General features: G+C 37.8%; 1 protein-coding gene across 1 annotated transcript; it reads right to left on the reverse strand.

Annotated features, from left to right (window-relative positions):
- Positions 1-2,065: 2,065 nt before the first annotated feature.
- Positions 2,066-3,257, reverse strand: mespaa (mesoderm posterior aa; the record flags this gene model as incomplete). Its single annotated transcript, XM_084405901.1, has 2 exons — positions 2,066-2,158; positions 2,646-3,257. The coding sequence occupies 2 exons, from the start codon at positions 3,255-3,257 to the stop codon at positions 2,066-2,068; spliced, it is 705 nt and encodes a 234-aa protein (XP_084262027.1).
- Positions 3,258-18,515: the final 15,258 nt, after the last annotated feature.

An 18,515-nucleotide genomic window follows, 5' to 3' on the forward strand; every position in this document is an offset into this window, starting at 1 on the left:
GTGTGTGTTTGTGGTCCTGGTAAACCTTACGTTATGGGGAAAAATGTCCCCACAAAGATCCGAAATCCTTGTTCTTGTGGGGAAATGTTTTGGTCTCCGAAAATGTAAAAATGTAGAACGTTTTCTGTGAGAGTTGTGTTTGGGGTTAGGGAATAGAATATAACGTTTGTACAGTATAAAAATCATATCTATGGAAGGTCCCCATAAAACATGAAAACCCAACGTGTGTGTGCCTGGTAAACCCTACGTTATTGTATAGTATGGTATGGTATCCCACAAGTATAGTAGTAATACACTCTCAGAAAAAAAGGTACAAAAGCTGTCACTGGGACAGTACCCTTCAAAAGGGTTCTAATATGTACCATTTAGGTACTAATATGTACACTTTTGGTACCAATATGTACCTTTGAGGGACTAATATGCACTTTTTAGGTACAAAGGTGTACCCTTTGAAAAGGTACCGCCACAGTGACAGCTTTTGTACCTTTTTTTCTGAGAGCGTACCGTTCATTTTTGACCTTGAGGGACATTTTTGGTCTCCATGAGGAAAACAGCTTATTAATCAAATGAAATTGTTTTCTGAAAATGTAAAAATGCTGAAAATGTTCTGTGATGGTGGGTTTAGAGTTAGCATATACAGTTTGTACAGTAAAAAAAAGTTGTATTACGTCTATGGAGTGTCCTCATAATGATAGGAATATCAGTGTGTGTGTGTGTAGGTGGTGTTGTTTCTAAAACATCTATGGAGGAAATGAATGGGAAACATACTTATTTTGCACATACAACTTGAAAAGTTAATGGTGGAATGGGCCACCCATAACAAAGGCCAAGATGTAACAGCACAGCAAAGCGTAACAGGACTTGTTGATTCTGTAAGTAGATGAACGTGGTTAATTCTTCTGTGTCATTAGTGACTCAGCAGAGGAAGTAGACAAGACTGCACAAATGGGAGGAAGGGAGGGTGAGGAAGTCATTCATTATTATGGGGTCTGAAAGCAGCTGCAGACTTGTCACCTTTAAGACTCTTACGACATAAATGGACATTGAAGAACAGCTGTCACACACATCACTAATGGTGCTATTAATATCTTTAACAAAGTCACAGCAAGGCTTTTTTGCTGTGCAAACTGATATGTATGTGGCATCCTGAGATGCTCAACACGCCGCCTTGTTGCTGGCACCATGGGTACTTAAAGTCGGCATGAAACGGTAGTTGCGATTATCTTGTATAATTTAGACTTACAATGTAGACTGTGGACTTACTTTTGTCCATCGGGATTTGATTGGATGGTTGTGGTTTGCTATTGGTGGATATCATGTGAGTGTCAGGTTGTCCCGCCCTCGCGCCAGTAAACACATCATCAGAGAACAGATGTCGCTGCAAGAGGGAGGGGAAGTTATTTTAATGAAAGATTACAATGGCACATGAATATTAAAAAAAATATAGATAAATCATTTATAATAAATGCTGCAATATTCCATAAAAAATAAGAATTGTTCATGGTGACTTTAAGATATAATAGGTCTATGTTGCATTAAGAAACACATCATGTGACTGTTTACAGGCAAATGCAGAACTGCTTAAAAGAGGTATCAGACTCTTGCATTTCAGAGGAAGAGCCCCACAGAGCTTTGTTTACAATCTGAGGGGTATTAAAGGATCTCACCTGTGAGAGTTAGTTTACTATCCTGCCCACATTAATGCTCGCTCTGCAGGAGGGTTTCCTTAAACATGTGAATTACAACGAGGAATGACCATCACCCAGCTGCCTCTCATTAGGATGCTGCTTTATGGTTTGTGTTGAATAAAGGGCACACTATTGAAGTCATTTGTAAATAAAGTCAAAAACGACTCAAACAAGTGATGTAAGATTTTTTCAAGGCTTTATTTGCCGGGGGAAAAAAATACAATTCATAAATATTAATATATTTTTTTACATAAAAAAATATAAATAGCTATACAAACATATAAAAAAATATAAGTCTTTCATTTTCATTATCTTACAGACATTGCACTGATTCATATTTGCATTCAGGTTTTACATTTCAGTCTGTTTTAATCAGATCAGCACTGTCCATGGAAGAAATTGTGTTGCTGGGGAATCCAAAAATCCTGAGCTGGGAATGAAAGGAAATCGCCTTCGACTGGATTCTGAGTCTGGAAAAATAAAATGCAGATCAAGTTTAGAAAAAGAACAGGAGCATTTTTCATATGTACCTTATTTACATACAACCAAGATTATTGTAGTAAACTAAAGCTAAAACCAAAACTAAAAACATAAAAAAAAAACAAAAAAACATTTTTGTACCTTGAAATAAAATAAATCTTAACTAAAAATAAAATATTTACAAAACCTTACACTTATATATATATATTTTTTTTTTTATTGCCAAGGAAACATAAAATTAATATAGACAAAAAAGATCAAATGGAAAATATATTTAAATTGTTATTAATTTAAACTTTGAATAAAAAACATCTCAACGAAACTAAGATAACATCGACAACAATTAAAGTACAATATTGCCTATAAAGTTTAAATGTACTTCATATTTAAATGGTTAATAATAAATAGTAGTAGTAGTAATAATAATAGTACTTTATAGCATATAAATAGTATTTAAGTAACATGTACTGTACATACCTGATAACAGGTCATAGATGGGAACTGCTGAGCTGGTAAACTTTGAGGAACTGAAGGAGCCGCACTGAAGTTGCCAAACATGGTTGATGCGGTGACGACCTCGGCCTGGTTTCCACGATTCGCCTCGTCTTCACTGAATTCAAGCTGAGCAGACAGACTGGAGATGTACTGGATAGTGAGCCGTAGCGTCTCAATCTTGGTCAGGGTTTTTCCGGCAGGAGCCACTGATGGAGGAAGGTATGTCCTGAGATGCTGAAGAGCTTTGGTCAGATCCCTCATCCTCAGCTTCTCCCGTTCACTAGCGGTTTCCCGCTTCACTCCAGGGAATTTTGACCTTGGCCGCCCGGTTCTCTTGGGTGGCTGGCCCTTGTTCTTCTCCTGGGTGGTGCTGCTGTCGAGTGGGAAGACCTGAAGGATGTCGTGTCCCGCTCCGCAAGAGTATGCTGGAGGGGAGAAGCCACGGGAATCTATGGAAGAGGTTGGAGACAGGCTGCTGCCGGCGCTGTAGTAGCCCGCATCTGATGCGCCGTAGCTCGGATCCAGAATGTTCTCGCAGCCAAAAAGGAAAGCGCTGTTGTCTTGGAGCTGAAGAGCAGAACTGGAGATATCCATGGCTGTAGAGTTGCTGAATGAGGTTGTGTTTGCTAGTGGACCATGTTCTTCCTGTATATATCCTCCGTGAGGTGCGAGTTGGCACCTCTGAGGATTCCAGTCAGTACTTGAGAGGAGAAGTGACACCAGAAGTAGGGGGTCTGTGGGAAAGAGCAGCTTCTCCAGCCTCAGATCTGAGGTGTGACGTCCAGAAACAGCCCGAGCACACAACCCTTGAAAGTTGAAATGATAGATAGATAGATAGATAGATAGATAGATAGATAGATAGATAGATAGATAGATAGATAGATAGATAGATAGATAGATAGATAGATAGATAGATAGATAGATAGATAGATAGATAGATACTATAGTAGAGCAACTACATTGAATATTTGTACTTCAAATTCATTTGTCACACCGGAAAATTATAAGTGGACCAAAAGAGAGCTAAAATGTGGTAAACTGAAAATACTGAAAGACATATACGCAGTACTGACCAGTTACATCACTTTCCCTTATAGATAAACATTTGAACCTACATCCTGATGCCCAGGTTATTTGTTAAAGGGATAGTTCACGCAAAAATGAACAAATTGTCATTACTTAACCTCAAGTTGTTTCAAACCTGTATGAGTTGAACACAAAAGAAAATATTTTAAAGAATGTTGGTAATCAGAAAATTGACAGCACCCAATGACTTCCATAGTAGAAAAAAAAAATACTATGGGTACCGTCCTGGTTACTAACTGTCTGGTTACTTTAAAATATGTGTTCAACAGAAGTCAGAAACTCATACAGGTTTGAAACAACATGAGAGTGAGTAAATGATGACAAAATTTGTATTTTCGGGTGAACTATCCCACCTAGTACAAAGTGTTGAATTGTTAAATGCAGAACAGTTCTTTAGTCACATCTATACAGCATTTCAGAGAAGTTTTGCTTTAGTGTAGCACTCTCTCTGAAGCTGACCAGCCATAATGAAGAACTTATATCTGTGCGTATGTGTATTTGCCTCATGAACAGTCCAGAGTATCTGGATATTTCAAGGTCAGTGCGGATAGCATGTTTGATTCAGATAACAAATCCAAATCCTCCACTGACTGACAAACACAGTAGCTCTACCAACAGATGAAACATAGTTGATCTGGCTGGCTTCTATCAAAATATGTGTGGAGAGGACCATAAGAAAAACACAATCACATCACAGCCATTCCTTCAAGTTAACATGATTAACACCACTTTGATTGCATTCTTAGCTAGACATGAAATTTTGACCTCAGGGGTCTGAATATGACACCTTCTTAGGGCTCCTGTAGTGATGAAGCAGATGATGGTGGTGGACGAGATCAGTGACCGCAGTTCCCACAAACAGAAGTGTCGCATTTGACTCCTGCATCAACAGAGACACACATACGCACAATTATATGCATTTTAATGTTATCTAAAAGGTTTTAGCGATGTGCTCAAAAAATGTGACCACAATTGATGCTTTTAAATGATTTTAAATATCAATTTTAACTAGATTTAAGATAGTTTCTCAATGTGTAGTTTCTCAATTACAGGTGTGAAGTTACACCTCAGAAATGATTACAGGAATCCAAGTTCTCATGTATTTCAACTATTCCTGACAGGCATTCTGGTTTTTAGCTTAAACTTAATTGTTTTGGTCGTTCATTTAGCCTACACGACAACGGCGTTTTTGGGGCCTGAAAACACAAACTTTTGAAAACAGGATTCAAAGTGCAAGTTTTTGAAAACTATACCATTATCATCACCGTGTAAACTAAAAAAAAACGCAAATTTGTGAAAACGGTGACATAAGTATTATACGTTCAGTCTATAGGCGCGTAGTTTTTCTTTACAAAGTGGCATCGCCAACAATTGGACTGAAATTAATAATACAGCTTTTATTAAATATATAAATGATATCGTTTTTCAACTAATGGGGATCGTTTGGACAACGGGGTCGTCTCGTATGCAAAGAAAAAACCTTTCAATTTTTAGTACATCACTGCCCTGTAAACACCATTAGAAGAAAAAGTTCTATATAGAACCATTAAGGGTTCTGTCTGGTGCTTCATATATAGAACATTTGAGGGGTTCCCATCATGGGATCATTTTATGTATAGAACCCCATGAAACCTTTTTTTCTAAGAGTGTAGATTGCAGATATGGCATTAAAATGTAATAAATGTGATAAACCTGACTAACCTACCAGAATGAGAGGGTGTCATTTCTAACCTAATTTGGGGGATTTCCTCTAACTTAGTTTAACACCCATGTGATTATGAGCCGATTAACACGTGATTGTTACACATTCACACATTTTAATTGTGTATTTGCCTTCCAAGATGAAAGAGCTGAATGTGTGTATTTGACATTGGGATTTGCACATCAAATATCCCTTATTAGCTGCCAAAATAAACTTTGTGGGCTAATTCCACAACATACTGTAATTCACACACAACTGTTCTATGCATTTAAAATGCAGCTCACTCACATTATGTAATGTGAGGGGGGTCTCAAAAGCTAGATTTGTGGCTAGACTTGGTGGCGTGAATGGCTTTTCACATGCAGTTGAACTTCATTAGCGACAATAAGCTTCACTTGTCACCATCTGAATACACATCACATCTGAAGGATCATGCCTGGTGCTTAGATGGAATATACTACAACACACAACATATCTGTGACCATCAGAGGTCAAAGTAATTTCCTTTCTGGTTATTGTTTTAGTTAAATCATCCAGGATGTGTCACATTTGCTTCGCTTATTATGATGCAGCCCTGTGCCAGATTCAATAGCTTTGCACTTACAGGATTCATTGAAACAGAACATATTATCAGACATTCTCTGGTTGCAAAGCATTTTAAACAGGGAAACAGATGTGAAAACATCTAATGAGGGTGAAATATAGTCCAAAAACTGGTACAAATCCATTGTGAACAGTTTTGCCCAAATACTTTAGTTCTACTCTTAACTTGTATTGTTTTCTGAGAATGTTGGGGAATGTATTAGTGCTTAGAATAAACTACTTTGGCAGTACCATGGTACAGTTGTGTATCATAGGGTAATATTTTGATATATATATCATGGTTCTGAATGATTACCATAGTATTTACAGAGCGCTCCAATATGCATGGACATAGAGAACACTGAAGAACACCAATTGGCGTACATGTCCAGAAACCTTGCCATTATATACACTACTATATGCTAAGGTTTGGGGTTGGTATGATTTTTGAATGTTTCTGAAATATATTAATTTACAAATAATTATTTTATTTTTTTTCTGTTTTAAAATATTTTAAAATGTAATTTATTTTGGTGATGTCCACTGATTTATTTTTATTTTTAGCATCATTACTGCAGTATTCTCTTCAGTGTCACATGATCCTTCAGAAATCATTCTAATATGCTGATTTGCTGCTCAAGAAACATTTCTTCTCATTGTCAATGATGAAAAACTTATTTTTTTTCTTGAAAAGAACAGCATTTATTTTAAATAGAGTACAACATTTGTGTTTTTGTCAGTGTAAAAGGTCTTTACTGTCACTATCGCTCAATTTAATGCATCCTTGCAAAATAAAAGTATGAGGTGTATGTCGAAAAAACATGGTATTACCATAGTAATAGTGTGGTAAAAATATCCATAGTCTTACAGCAAAATTGTCACAAAACAGTCATAAATCTACAAACTATACCTAGCCTATATTCACGCGTGAAACAACGCGGATGAAAATGTTTACTTTTTTGCTTTTGAATACAAGTAGCTACTGCTGTTCTTTTACACACGAAGACGACAAGACGTTACTGACATCTAGTGGCAGGTTTTTGGACTATCCTTGGATTTATCAAATTAATCCTGAATACGGGAGTAGTTGAGGAGCATGTTGGGAAATGTAGGCTATAGTTTTTCAAGCACGTTAGACATTTTCATGTTAGCTACTGATGTGTATTTGTTTGCTTTATGCCAAATATGTGCCATATATTACTCCTCTCTCTTTTCTACATTTAGGTGGTAGAAACCATAGTGGCAAAATACTATTTGTGTCATATTATAGCTGGATGACAGTATTATGGCTTCTATAAATATATAATTGACCACTATAATGTACGTTTCATTTATTTACATTTATTCATTTAGCAGGCGCTTTTATCCAAAGCGACTTACAAATGAGAACAATAGAATAATAATAATAATAATGTTTATTTTCTATAGCGCCTTTCAAGAACCCAAGGTCGCTTCACAATGCAGTACAAATAGCAAACAAACAGCAAGCAAACAGATACAAAGGCCATCTGCTTATAACAGACAAACAGATGGAAACAAGCATACACTAACTGACATAAATCAAAGAAAAACATATTGTACTATTTATCAAAATATACAATTACGTCAAAGTATGTAGCAAATAGAGCTGAGAAAGTGGAGAACAGAGAAAACAGAGTTGAGGATAGGCCTACTTATTTATTGGGGAAGCTTGAAGATATGAGTTTTAAGTTGTTTTTTGAAGGTCCGGATGTTGTCGGCCGCGCGAAGATTTGGGGGCAGCTTATTCCATAGCTTAGGGCCAACAACACTAAAAGCCCTACCGCCCACCGTAGAGAGTCTGACCCGGGGTACCACGAGTAGGTTTTCAGTGCTAGACCTAAGGGCCCGAGCTGGAACATATGGCTGCTTGTACCAAATCAACAAGGTATTTGGGTGCCGGGCCATGTGGAATAGAAGCAGTTAAACTAACTAAAGCAGTTGTTTTATTTTTATTTTTTATTTTATAAATAGATAGAATAGAAGAGAAAGTGTTAGTATAACTGGATCAAGTGCTGCCGAAAAAAGATACCATGCGTCTTCAGCCGTTTCTTGAACGGACTCAGCAGCTCTGGTTGAGTTAGGCAGATCATTCCACCAGCAGGGAACAGTCATGGTAAAGGTCCGAGAAAGAGATTTTGTGCCTCTTTGAGATGGCACCACAAGACGCCGGTTTCAGGATGGCACATCATATGCCACTTGCAAGTTGCCTGGAGAATGATCGGTTCAAGCGCGCTCCCGCTTCACTTCATCTGAGGCAGCGATGTCACGCCATATTGAAAGCACCAAAACAATATTTGTTGTTTGAATTTCGTAATAAAAATGTTTTTTATTTAGCACATAAACATTTTCACATTTAGCACATTAATGCTAATAAATAAATAATAATATAACAATAATAATAATAAATGCTATTGTAAATTACTTGTATTTGAAAATACATAAAATAGCAAAATAAATATTAATATATTTATATTATTAAATACACAACAGAAAACTTTGTTAGGCTACTATTTTCTTGCTGCTGCAGTAGCCGAGCTACGTTTTGTAATAGCAAATGTAATTTTATAAAACTGTTCAAATGTTAATAACACAAAATGTATTTAGCAGACATTATACTTAATATATTTTTAATAAACATATGTTTGCAACATTACTACAATGTTTATAACTATTTAGCCGTTTGTAGGCATTTTATTAACTGTAAACAGTTCAATAACCTTTTTAAAGAAATTGTACAGTCATTCAGAAGTAATTATATAAGCATGAGGATACCGTAACATTTTAATATAGCCTAATATTCAAAAAGAAACATTAGCCTACACAACAGGCATTCTTTCTCTGTCAGTGACGCCAGAGACAGTATGACGTCATAAAAGAGTTCGGTCATTTGTTATAACGTCGCGCGTAACTCTCCACACTTGACTCATTTGCTGAGTTTGTAGTTGCTTTAGTGTTATTCCTTTAGTGTTGCTTTAGATTGATACACAACAGCGATTCATTATGGGACACAGAAGTTCACGATTACAACCGTTCACGGATAGCAAACAGGTTCAGGACCTCCATCACCGTGACCGCACACCAGGCTCAAACCCCTGCAGCAGCACGGCGGAGAAACATCGTCCTCATCGGCCTGAGGAGAAGAAGCCTGAGGGAGAAGCAGACCAGCTTCCCATCTCTCATCTGAAGATGAAGAAAAAGAAAGTGGTCAACAAGAAAGACTTCGAGAGTTTCTTTAAGAGTCTCTGTTTAGAATCCACCAAAAACAAGAGCTCAGATAAGGACGAGATGATGAAGGATCAAGTGACGGAAACATCCAGGAGAAGTGCCGACGGTAAATGACAACCATGTTATGAGAATATATATTAAATATTCTAGATGAAAAAGTCACTTCATAATTTACACTTAAATGAGGAACGGGAACTTTTCTGCCCCTGTAGGATGGTTTTAAAAATACTTTTTTTCTCTCTCTCTATAATAAAATAATTAAGTAACCTCAAAAGTGTAAAACTGAGTAATATTATACTTTTTACTTTAAAAATCAATAGGTGAACAACAATTAGTAATTTACTTTAATATCTAAGAATCGCTTTTCTTAATAAATCAGTTTTTGTGTGTGTGTTTTTACCAGTTAGTGGACTGTTAGCTAACTTGTGCTGATATTCTCCTCTTTAGATCAAAAGTCTCTACAGTCCATCTCTAGATCTGAAGAGGTCATTGATCTGGAGGAACCTCCTGTCGATGATCCTGAAGTCCTTCCTGCTTCTGAGCCTCTGGTGCAAGAAGAGCTTCAAACTCGAGTCCACTTCACTCCAGTCCGTCTGACAGCACGTGAAACGTCTCCTCTCCGTAATCTTCCTGCTTCTGAGCCTCTGGTGCAAGAAAAGCTTCAAACTCGAGTCCACATCGCTCAAGTCCACCTGACAGCAGGTGAAACGTTTCCTCTCCATAATCAAGTGAACATGAGACCTGAGGGTGAGTTTCCTGCCACAGTCCCCAACAATAATTTCACAATATCTGCAAAGCACCACTAAATATTTTCTTCTTCTCTTCATCTTTTAACAGACGACATTTGCTGCCGATATGCAATTGGCCGTCAGCTGGGGAAAGGTAGATTTGGTGACGTCTATGAAGGCACTCGTTTGGCGGATGGCCAAAAGGTTCGAGATTTTTTTTTTACTTACCACTACTAGTTTAGCAAATTGTTTTTGATCTGAATTATTTCTCATCCTTTGATATCTCACTTTATCCTATGCAAGACATTTTACTGTATCATATATTCACTATTTAAGGCTCTTCTTAACCTGTTAGGATTTAAAATTTTGCTTGAAATTTATGATATGATCTCTACACACATTAATTGTTTTTTGTTTTGTCCATCAGGTGGCAGTGAAATTTATCCAAAAGACAGAAAGCACAGAATGTATCAGCATTGTGAGTAGTAGTGATTTTTCAGCAGACAAACTGAGTTAAATCCCTATTTAAAACCATCTGACATCATATAATGTTTCTTTCTTCCAGCCTGATCATCCCAAACCCCTTCCCAAAGAAGTCGCTCTGACAATCCTGGCCAGTAAAAATGGTCCAGCAATGGACATCATCAAGCTGCTGGACTGGCAGGACCAGCAGGACTTCTTCGTCATGGTCCTCGAGTATGTCTCTGACTGCATGGATGTGTACCGCCTTGTGGAACGCAGCGGCGGCTGCATTGACGAGAAGTTTGCGAAGCACATCATGTGGTCGGCGACACTAGCCGCTGATGCGTGCTGTCGCCGTGGAGTTTACCATGGAGACATCAAATTAGAGAACCTGCTGATAAACGTTAATAACGGCAATGTCAAACTCGTTGACTTTGGATACAGCGAGCTCCTGACAGGATCTACCTACACGACATACTCAGGTGTGTATTAGTTCTCAAAACTCTTGTGAATCAGTTAACTCAACACTTGTATGCTAATGGATGCTGAGAAGACATGCTGTGCTAGAGACTTACACATCAGACAAACACTCTTTCCTCCAGGCACAGATTTGTACTGCCCTCCCGAGTACAGAATGAAGGGCGAGTTTCACGGAAAGCCGGCGACGGTCTGGGCTCTGGGGATCGTCTTGTTCAGAATGGTGTGTGGAGACTTTCCAGATACTTTCGACCTCTACAGGACCAATATGAACACCTGGCACAAACCTGGCTTGACAGAAGGTGATTTGTTTATTACTTCATAAGTACAATTCTAATGCAAAACTTCATATGATTTATAGGAGGTGGCTGTATGGATAATGCAGGAATTTGTCCCGGGTGTCTGACCTGAAGATCTTACAGCTTAGAATGATGAAAGTAGAGCGGATGTAAAGTTTATGGTAATAATCAGACGTCTCTCCATCTTTCTCACAGAATTCTGCCAATTGATCTGCTCCCTTCTGCAGCAGAAGCCGGAGCGTCGGCTTGATCTGCACAGGATTATTCTACACAAATGGTTTTAAGTACCCTGAGCCATGGGCTAAAAACTGTTTTATTTTATTTTATTATTATTTATTTTGTTTGTTTTGTTCCAGGTGTAAGATTGGTCACAGTCACTCCAGAAGTGTCGGTTCAGCTGTGTGGTTTTCTGAACCAAAACTAATATTTTTCAGTGCTTTGATTTATTTATAATTTTATGCATGCAATTGGCCACTGCACTCATCCCCCTGTTTGCTGTGATACTGTGATGTGTTGTCATATCAGAGTAAATAGTGCGCGAAAACGGACGGCGACGTCGTGCTGTGGTTGGTTAGCACTTGGCGCCAAGAAGAAAAGGCAGGCGGAAAAACTCAGACGTTGAAAGAAAAGAAGAACAAAGAACATAGGTAAGTCAACTGAAGTTTGGCATGTGTCGTGTTAAATGTGGAATTCTAAAGGATGCTAAGTTAAGATTGAGAAAGCCCCACTCTGTTACTGTCTAGAATGCTCATTAATGATGACTAGCTAAAGTTAAAGACAGCTAGGCTGAGAGAACTATGTTTCAAAGTCACGTTTGCCGTAGTAAAATACCATGCCATGCCAGTATGATAGCGAAACCAAAGTTCTTCTGTGTAATTTTCAAAAGTCAGTACTACCAGGTCCGTTAAATATACTTAAAAATGAATGCTACAAATAAGAATAGGCCTATGTCATTGCGCTGTTGGGCCGAAACATTGAACCTCTCTATATTTTGTCATTGTTTTATAAAATGTATGCTATTGGTCACCCTTTATGTCTGTATGTGGGTTTATACAAATATTAAACCAATAAAAAGCATTTAAAAGAGGTTGTGACTAAACCATTGGCTCCTCAAACTGTCAGTCATAACTCCATACCTGCCGCCTCCATTTAGATTGTACCGCGCACAGTTTGGAGAGATCTCTGCTTGTTTGTAATGCAAGGGAAAATATAGAACTGATGTTTGCATAAGTGCAGCGTTTTATTTACTCAAGAAACACTATGTCCATAAAGGCTAACGTTTTTGTATTTGAAGATTACCCCTCCCCCGACAGCGATGATATGTAAATGTGTTGTTTTATCATCACCAAAAACATCATACTTACTGTGTTCTCACCTGACTTTAGCTCAAGTTTCACATTAAATGTGAGTACTATTTTTAATATAGCCTAATATCTAGATTTATATGTCATTTGAAGCAATACATGTTTGTGCAATTTTATTATATTTTTATATACTGGTGTGCCATGGGATTTTTTACTCAAAATTGTGCCATGGCAAAAAAGGTTGGGAAACACTGAAGTACACAAACCGTGGGCAAAGGACATATAAGAGGTGTAAATTGCAAATGTTTAACACAACCAAATTTAATATCTAGATCAAGATAATAGGCATATAGACAACATTTCAGCTTTAGAAAATACATTATTTTGTGACTTGAACTAAGTAACGTTAACTGAGAAAAAATACTGCATTATTATTTATTCAGGGACCGACAGACAGATACAGGCAATAGGACCAATGAAAAGGTAAAAAATAAAAATAAAAAAATCACTAGGAGGTTTAACTGTACTGAATATATCACCACAATGTATGCCACCATTTTCTTTGATAACTAAGAATAACTAACATGTATTAACTTGAGCGAACATGATCGGAGTTAGATTCGATTCGATACTTCCCGATCCAATCGGGACATCCCCGAAAAAATATAGACAAAAAAAACCCAATAATTTAACTAATATCTAACTTTTTGATTCCATTATGTAATATACCATTGTGTGATCAGACACCAGTCAGATCATGAAGATGTGGATGAAGAGGAGCCAGCATGTTGGACTCCATATTGCAGCGGCAGTGACTCAGAAGAGGCTCCACATTGTTCACACCCTACACCGTCCCAACCACAAGGTTTGTAACCTTTAATCTTACATTAAAGTTGATAACAAAAGGTTGAACAAATAGTGTATCACTATAATATGAGACACAGATGTAGTTGCAATTTTTTTTTATAAGGAATTTAATCTGTGGTTTTGAAATGGGGAATTATGGAGGTTGCGTTACATCAAGTTCACTTGAAATCTGAATTAGTAACGGGTGATGTGGTGGTGGGTGTTCGTCCATCTCTTCCAATCCCTGATGTAACCTTCGTTTTAGGTTCATTCAGCTAAATGATTTAGCTGGAGGTAGTGTGTGGAGTTGTCCTAATGTGCTACCTGAAGTTGTATTTGTGCCACTGGTTGCTCCTGCTGATGACTGTTCAGAAGTACCGGAGGTTTTCTCAGCATGCGCAGTTACACGCTCTATGGCCAAATCTGCTGATACTCTGATTTCAGGTGAGGTGGATTTATGTGATACGTTCATTGCAAATCCTAATTTATCTGAATTGTTTGTTACCTCACAGGAAAAAAAAGAAAGAGGTGCAGTATATGTTAGACAAAGACATTGCGGAGCCTTGCTGCAGCTCCTGGAGTTCGCCACGTTTGCTTGTTGGTAAATCTGACGCCACTTATCGTTTTTGTACCGATTACCGGCGTGTAAATGCTGTCACGAAAACTGACTGCTATCCATTGCCAAGAGTGGATGACTGCGTGGATCGGGTGGGTTCTGCTGTATACGTCTCAAAGCTCGACCTATTAAAGGGGTGCTGGCAAGAACTGACAGAACGTGCTACAGAAATTTCAGCTTTTGTGACTCCTGATGCATTTCTTAATTATAAGGTGATGGCTCTCGGGATGAAAAACGATCCCAGTACTTTTCAAAAGCTTGTTAATACCGTTATGGCTGGGGTGTCTGGTTGCGAAACTTATTTAGATGATGTAGTCTTGTACAGCTCTTCGTGGGCTGAGCATTTGAGTTTGCTTGGGCACGTTTTTCATCAGTTACCTGATGCAAACCTTACCATTAACTTGGCCAATTGTGAATTTGACAAAGCCACCTTAGTTTACTTGGGGAAGGTTATTGGAAGGGGACAAGTTTGTCCAGTCGCTGTAAAGGTTAAGGCTATTTGTGATTTCCCATAATCCTCTTACCTTTGTGAATTCAATGCGCAACTTTAATCAGGGTCTTATACGCTGGAGTTTGTGTTTGCAGCCGTACAACCTCAACATTCAACATGTTAGAGGTAAAAAGGTGATGGTTCTCTAGGTGTTCTCACTGCTTTCCTGGTGCTCGTGTTCTTGATGTCGCTGCGCAGGTCCCCGAGATCCTGAACGGTGACGAGCGCATCGGAGCTGTCGTACTGCACGCGGGAACGAACGACATCAGGCTGCGGCAGTCGGAGGTTCTGAAGAAGGACTACAGGAGCCTGATCGAGTCGGTACGCAGCACATCGCCTGAAACAACGATCATCGTGTCTGGACCGCTTCCCACGTACCGACTAGGACATGAAAGGTTCAGTAGATTATTTGCTCTAAATGAATGGTTAATGTCATGGTGTAATGAACAGAGACTGCTCTTTGTAAATAATTGGAATCTTTTCTGGGAGCGACCTAGGCTCTTCCGTGCTGATGGCCTTCACCCCAGCAGAATCGGAGCGGCTCTTCTGTCGCACAACATCTCCAAGACGCTACACACCATACGACTAGTAAGTCAAAGTCCAAATCACACTCTTTGCTGTCCAAACTTAATTGATATAAGTACCAATGTAGAACATTATATTGAAACTGTGTCTATTCCTCGTTTAGTGAGGTCAAACATTAAATCTACTGTAGAATCTAGGAAAAATCTAATTGTGATTAAACCAGAAAATCTCAATATTAGTGTACAAAAACAATTTATAAAGCTAGGTCTTCTAAACATTAGATCACTCACACCTAGGGTTGCCAACCGTTCCGTATAATACGGAATCGTCCTGTATTTGACACATAAAAGTCTTGTTCCGTATTGAACTGATACGGAACGCACTTTGTTCCGTATTTTTGAGAATCAATTCAGTGCAAATCCATGACAGACACATATTAGATTATGAACGAAGACATTTGTAGGCTATGATAAGGAAAAAAAACCCTGACGGTGCGGTAGATACTAATTTCTCCCTCTGTTTGTCTATGATCAGCGTAGTGTTTTTAACATCTTGGAACGTCATCAGAGAATGCCCTTTTAATTGGTCGTTTCAGTCATTGTGAGTCACGTATCGTAGCAACGATGACGACAAGTGACAACAGCGGGAAATGTAAAAATGACTCTTACCTCCGAGCAGCCGGCGAAAAAGAAGAGAGCACAAAAATATACATACAGGTGTTGTGTTGCTTGAATGCAGTATCTGAGTGCAATATTTGATCTTTTCTTTATTAGCTGTTTTTTAATGTATTATTGTTTTGCACTGGAAAGAAAATTAACTATAATGGAAGTATAATTATATAAAGATATTTGCACTACACTTCCTTAAAAATTTTTGCACTGGAAAGAACATTCGAGAAGTCTAATTCTAGTGCATAAGTTCGCACAAGGCTACAGAAAACTGTTGTGTTTATTTTTCTTCAAATGCAGTCTAAGCCGATGAGTTTTGAATGATGTATTTTGTATTTGTTAAAGTTAAAAATAAAACGTATTATAAACTAAACAAATCCATGGTTCATTGTTGGCAAAATGACCATGATAGCCTTTATATTTCACATCTATGTGGTTCAGTCTTGTATATTGATTAGGCCTACTTGCTATTCTATAAATATAGGCTAGGCCTAATAAGTTGTAGGCCTATTATAACAACATGACATCATGACTTTGCGTAAACATACACGCCACTTTCAAGTCAAGTGGCGTGTTATCTATACGCATTTTGAGCTATCCGCGTGTATGTTCACGCCGAAACTAACCGTCATCTTCCGCGTGTACGCCGTTAAATGTCCGAGCGAAACGGAGCAAAATGTATATCTACATCTGGGGATCGATATTTTTTTTTCTAGGATGGTAGGGGAAGACTCATAAATGGTATTAACCCCAGTGACGGGTAGGTTTAGGGACGGAGCTGGGGTAGGTCATATTTATACAGTAATGCAACGTTAAGTCAACGGCGTTGATAAACACGCTGAAAAGCGATTATGCGTGTTGATAGCACGCCAAAAATTGAAATACGAATTGGCGTGTCATACATACGCCATTTCATGAGATCAGTCTGATTATAATATGCTATAATGTATGAAATATATTTATCTAAATATCAATTAGTTTCCACAATATTCACCAGAAGTCATCATTTCAGGGGTTATTTAAAAAAAAATGTATTCCGTGGGGGCATTGTTGGAGATTTTAACATACACGTAGATAACACAAATGATGCGTTAGGGGCTGCATTTACAGATTTATTAAACTCCTTCGGGGTCAAGCAAAACGTCACTGGTCCCACTCATCGTCTTAATCATACGCTAGATTTAATTATATCACATGGAACCAATCCAACCGATATAGATATTATACCGCAAAGTGATGAAGTCACTGACCATTACATGGTCACTTGCATACTATGTACTGCTGAAATTTGTCATGTTGCGCCACGTTATCGACCAGGCAGAACAATCCTTCCAACAACTATAGATAGATTCTCAAATAGCTTACCTGATCTATCTCAGCTGCTCAGTGAACCCAAACAAACAGATGAACTACAGGAAATGACTAGCACTATGAGCACCATTTTCTCTAGTACATTAGACATCGTTGCACCAATTAGATTAAAAAAGGTTAGAGAGAAAACTAAAGCACCATGGTACAACAGTGCTACGCATGTTATCAAGAGAGAAACTCGTAATTTAGAGCGTAAATGGAAACAAACTAATTTAGAGGTCTTTAGAGTCGCGTGGAAAGACAGTATGTCACGTTATAAAAAGGCCCTAAAAGCAGCCAGGGCTGAGCATCTCCGCAAACTAATAGAAAATAACCAAAATAATCCAAGGTTTTTATTTAACACTGTGGCTAGACTAACAAATAAACAGACGTTACATGAGCAAAATATTCCGTTACAGTTTAGTAGTAATGATTTTATGAATTTCTTCACTGAGAAAATAGAAAGCATCAGAAACACAATTGTAAATGTACAATCTTTAATGGTGTCTTATGATTCAGCCTCAATTATCCCTCAAGAACAACTACACCGCTTTACTACTATAGGACAGGAAGAGCTAAATAAACGTATCACTTCATCTAAACCAACAACATGTTTATTAGATCCAATACCCACTAAACTACTGAAAGAAGTGTTACCTGTAGTCAGGCACGGATTAACGCACGGGCCTACTGGGCACTTGCCCAGGGCACTGGGCCAGCAGGGGGCCCTGTCAAATTTACTGTGTCTATTCTTTTCAAATAATTATTTTATTTTTATTTTTGTTTTCAGTAAAATTGTGTTAAATATTGAGGAATAATGTGATTATTTTTTTGAAGTTGCAAAGTATTAACCAGTAAATAAATCAAATAAATAATTTTAATGTATTGCTGCGCTGTTGAGAGGGACATCTAGAGGCGAGTGAAAAGCATTGCGTAATATAAAAGTCACGCGTAAAAGACGGTTACTCAAAAAACAAAAACAAAAATGAGTTTAAAACCACAACCAAGTGGATCAATGAAAAGAAAGCACAAAAATGACAAAGCAAGAGAAGCTCAATTACTACAAAAGCTTTTTTTAACGAAATGTCAATCTTCATCTTTATAACACGATAAAATACAATACAACAATCTTCAAGATACAGTAAATCTTCAAATGTGTAACGGATTGTCACCTTAAAAAGTGTTTTTTGGGGTGGAACAGGCAATGCTATATAGCATCTTAATTTAATTTTTGTTTTATTATTTTAGTTCATTAACTAATTGTTAACTCAACTAATTTAACGTAAAGACCTGGATACTAGAATTACTAATTAAATAAATGTCAGCTAGCCTAAATGCATTGATTAGAATTGCCATTGACTAAAGATTTTTCTAGTCGACTAGTAGTCATTCATTTAAGCAATTAGTCGACTAATCTCACGTTAATATTAATTTCTGCTTAAATACTGAGTGCATGGAGGCATACAGCCTA

Source organism: Rutilus rutilus (genome assembly GCF_951802725.1).
Source record: "Rutilus rutilus genome assembly, chromosome: 3".
Classification (NCBI taxonomy): Eukaryota; Metazoa; Chordata; class Actinopteri; order Cypriniformes; family Leuciscidae; genus Rutilus; species Rutilus rutilus.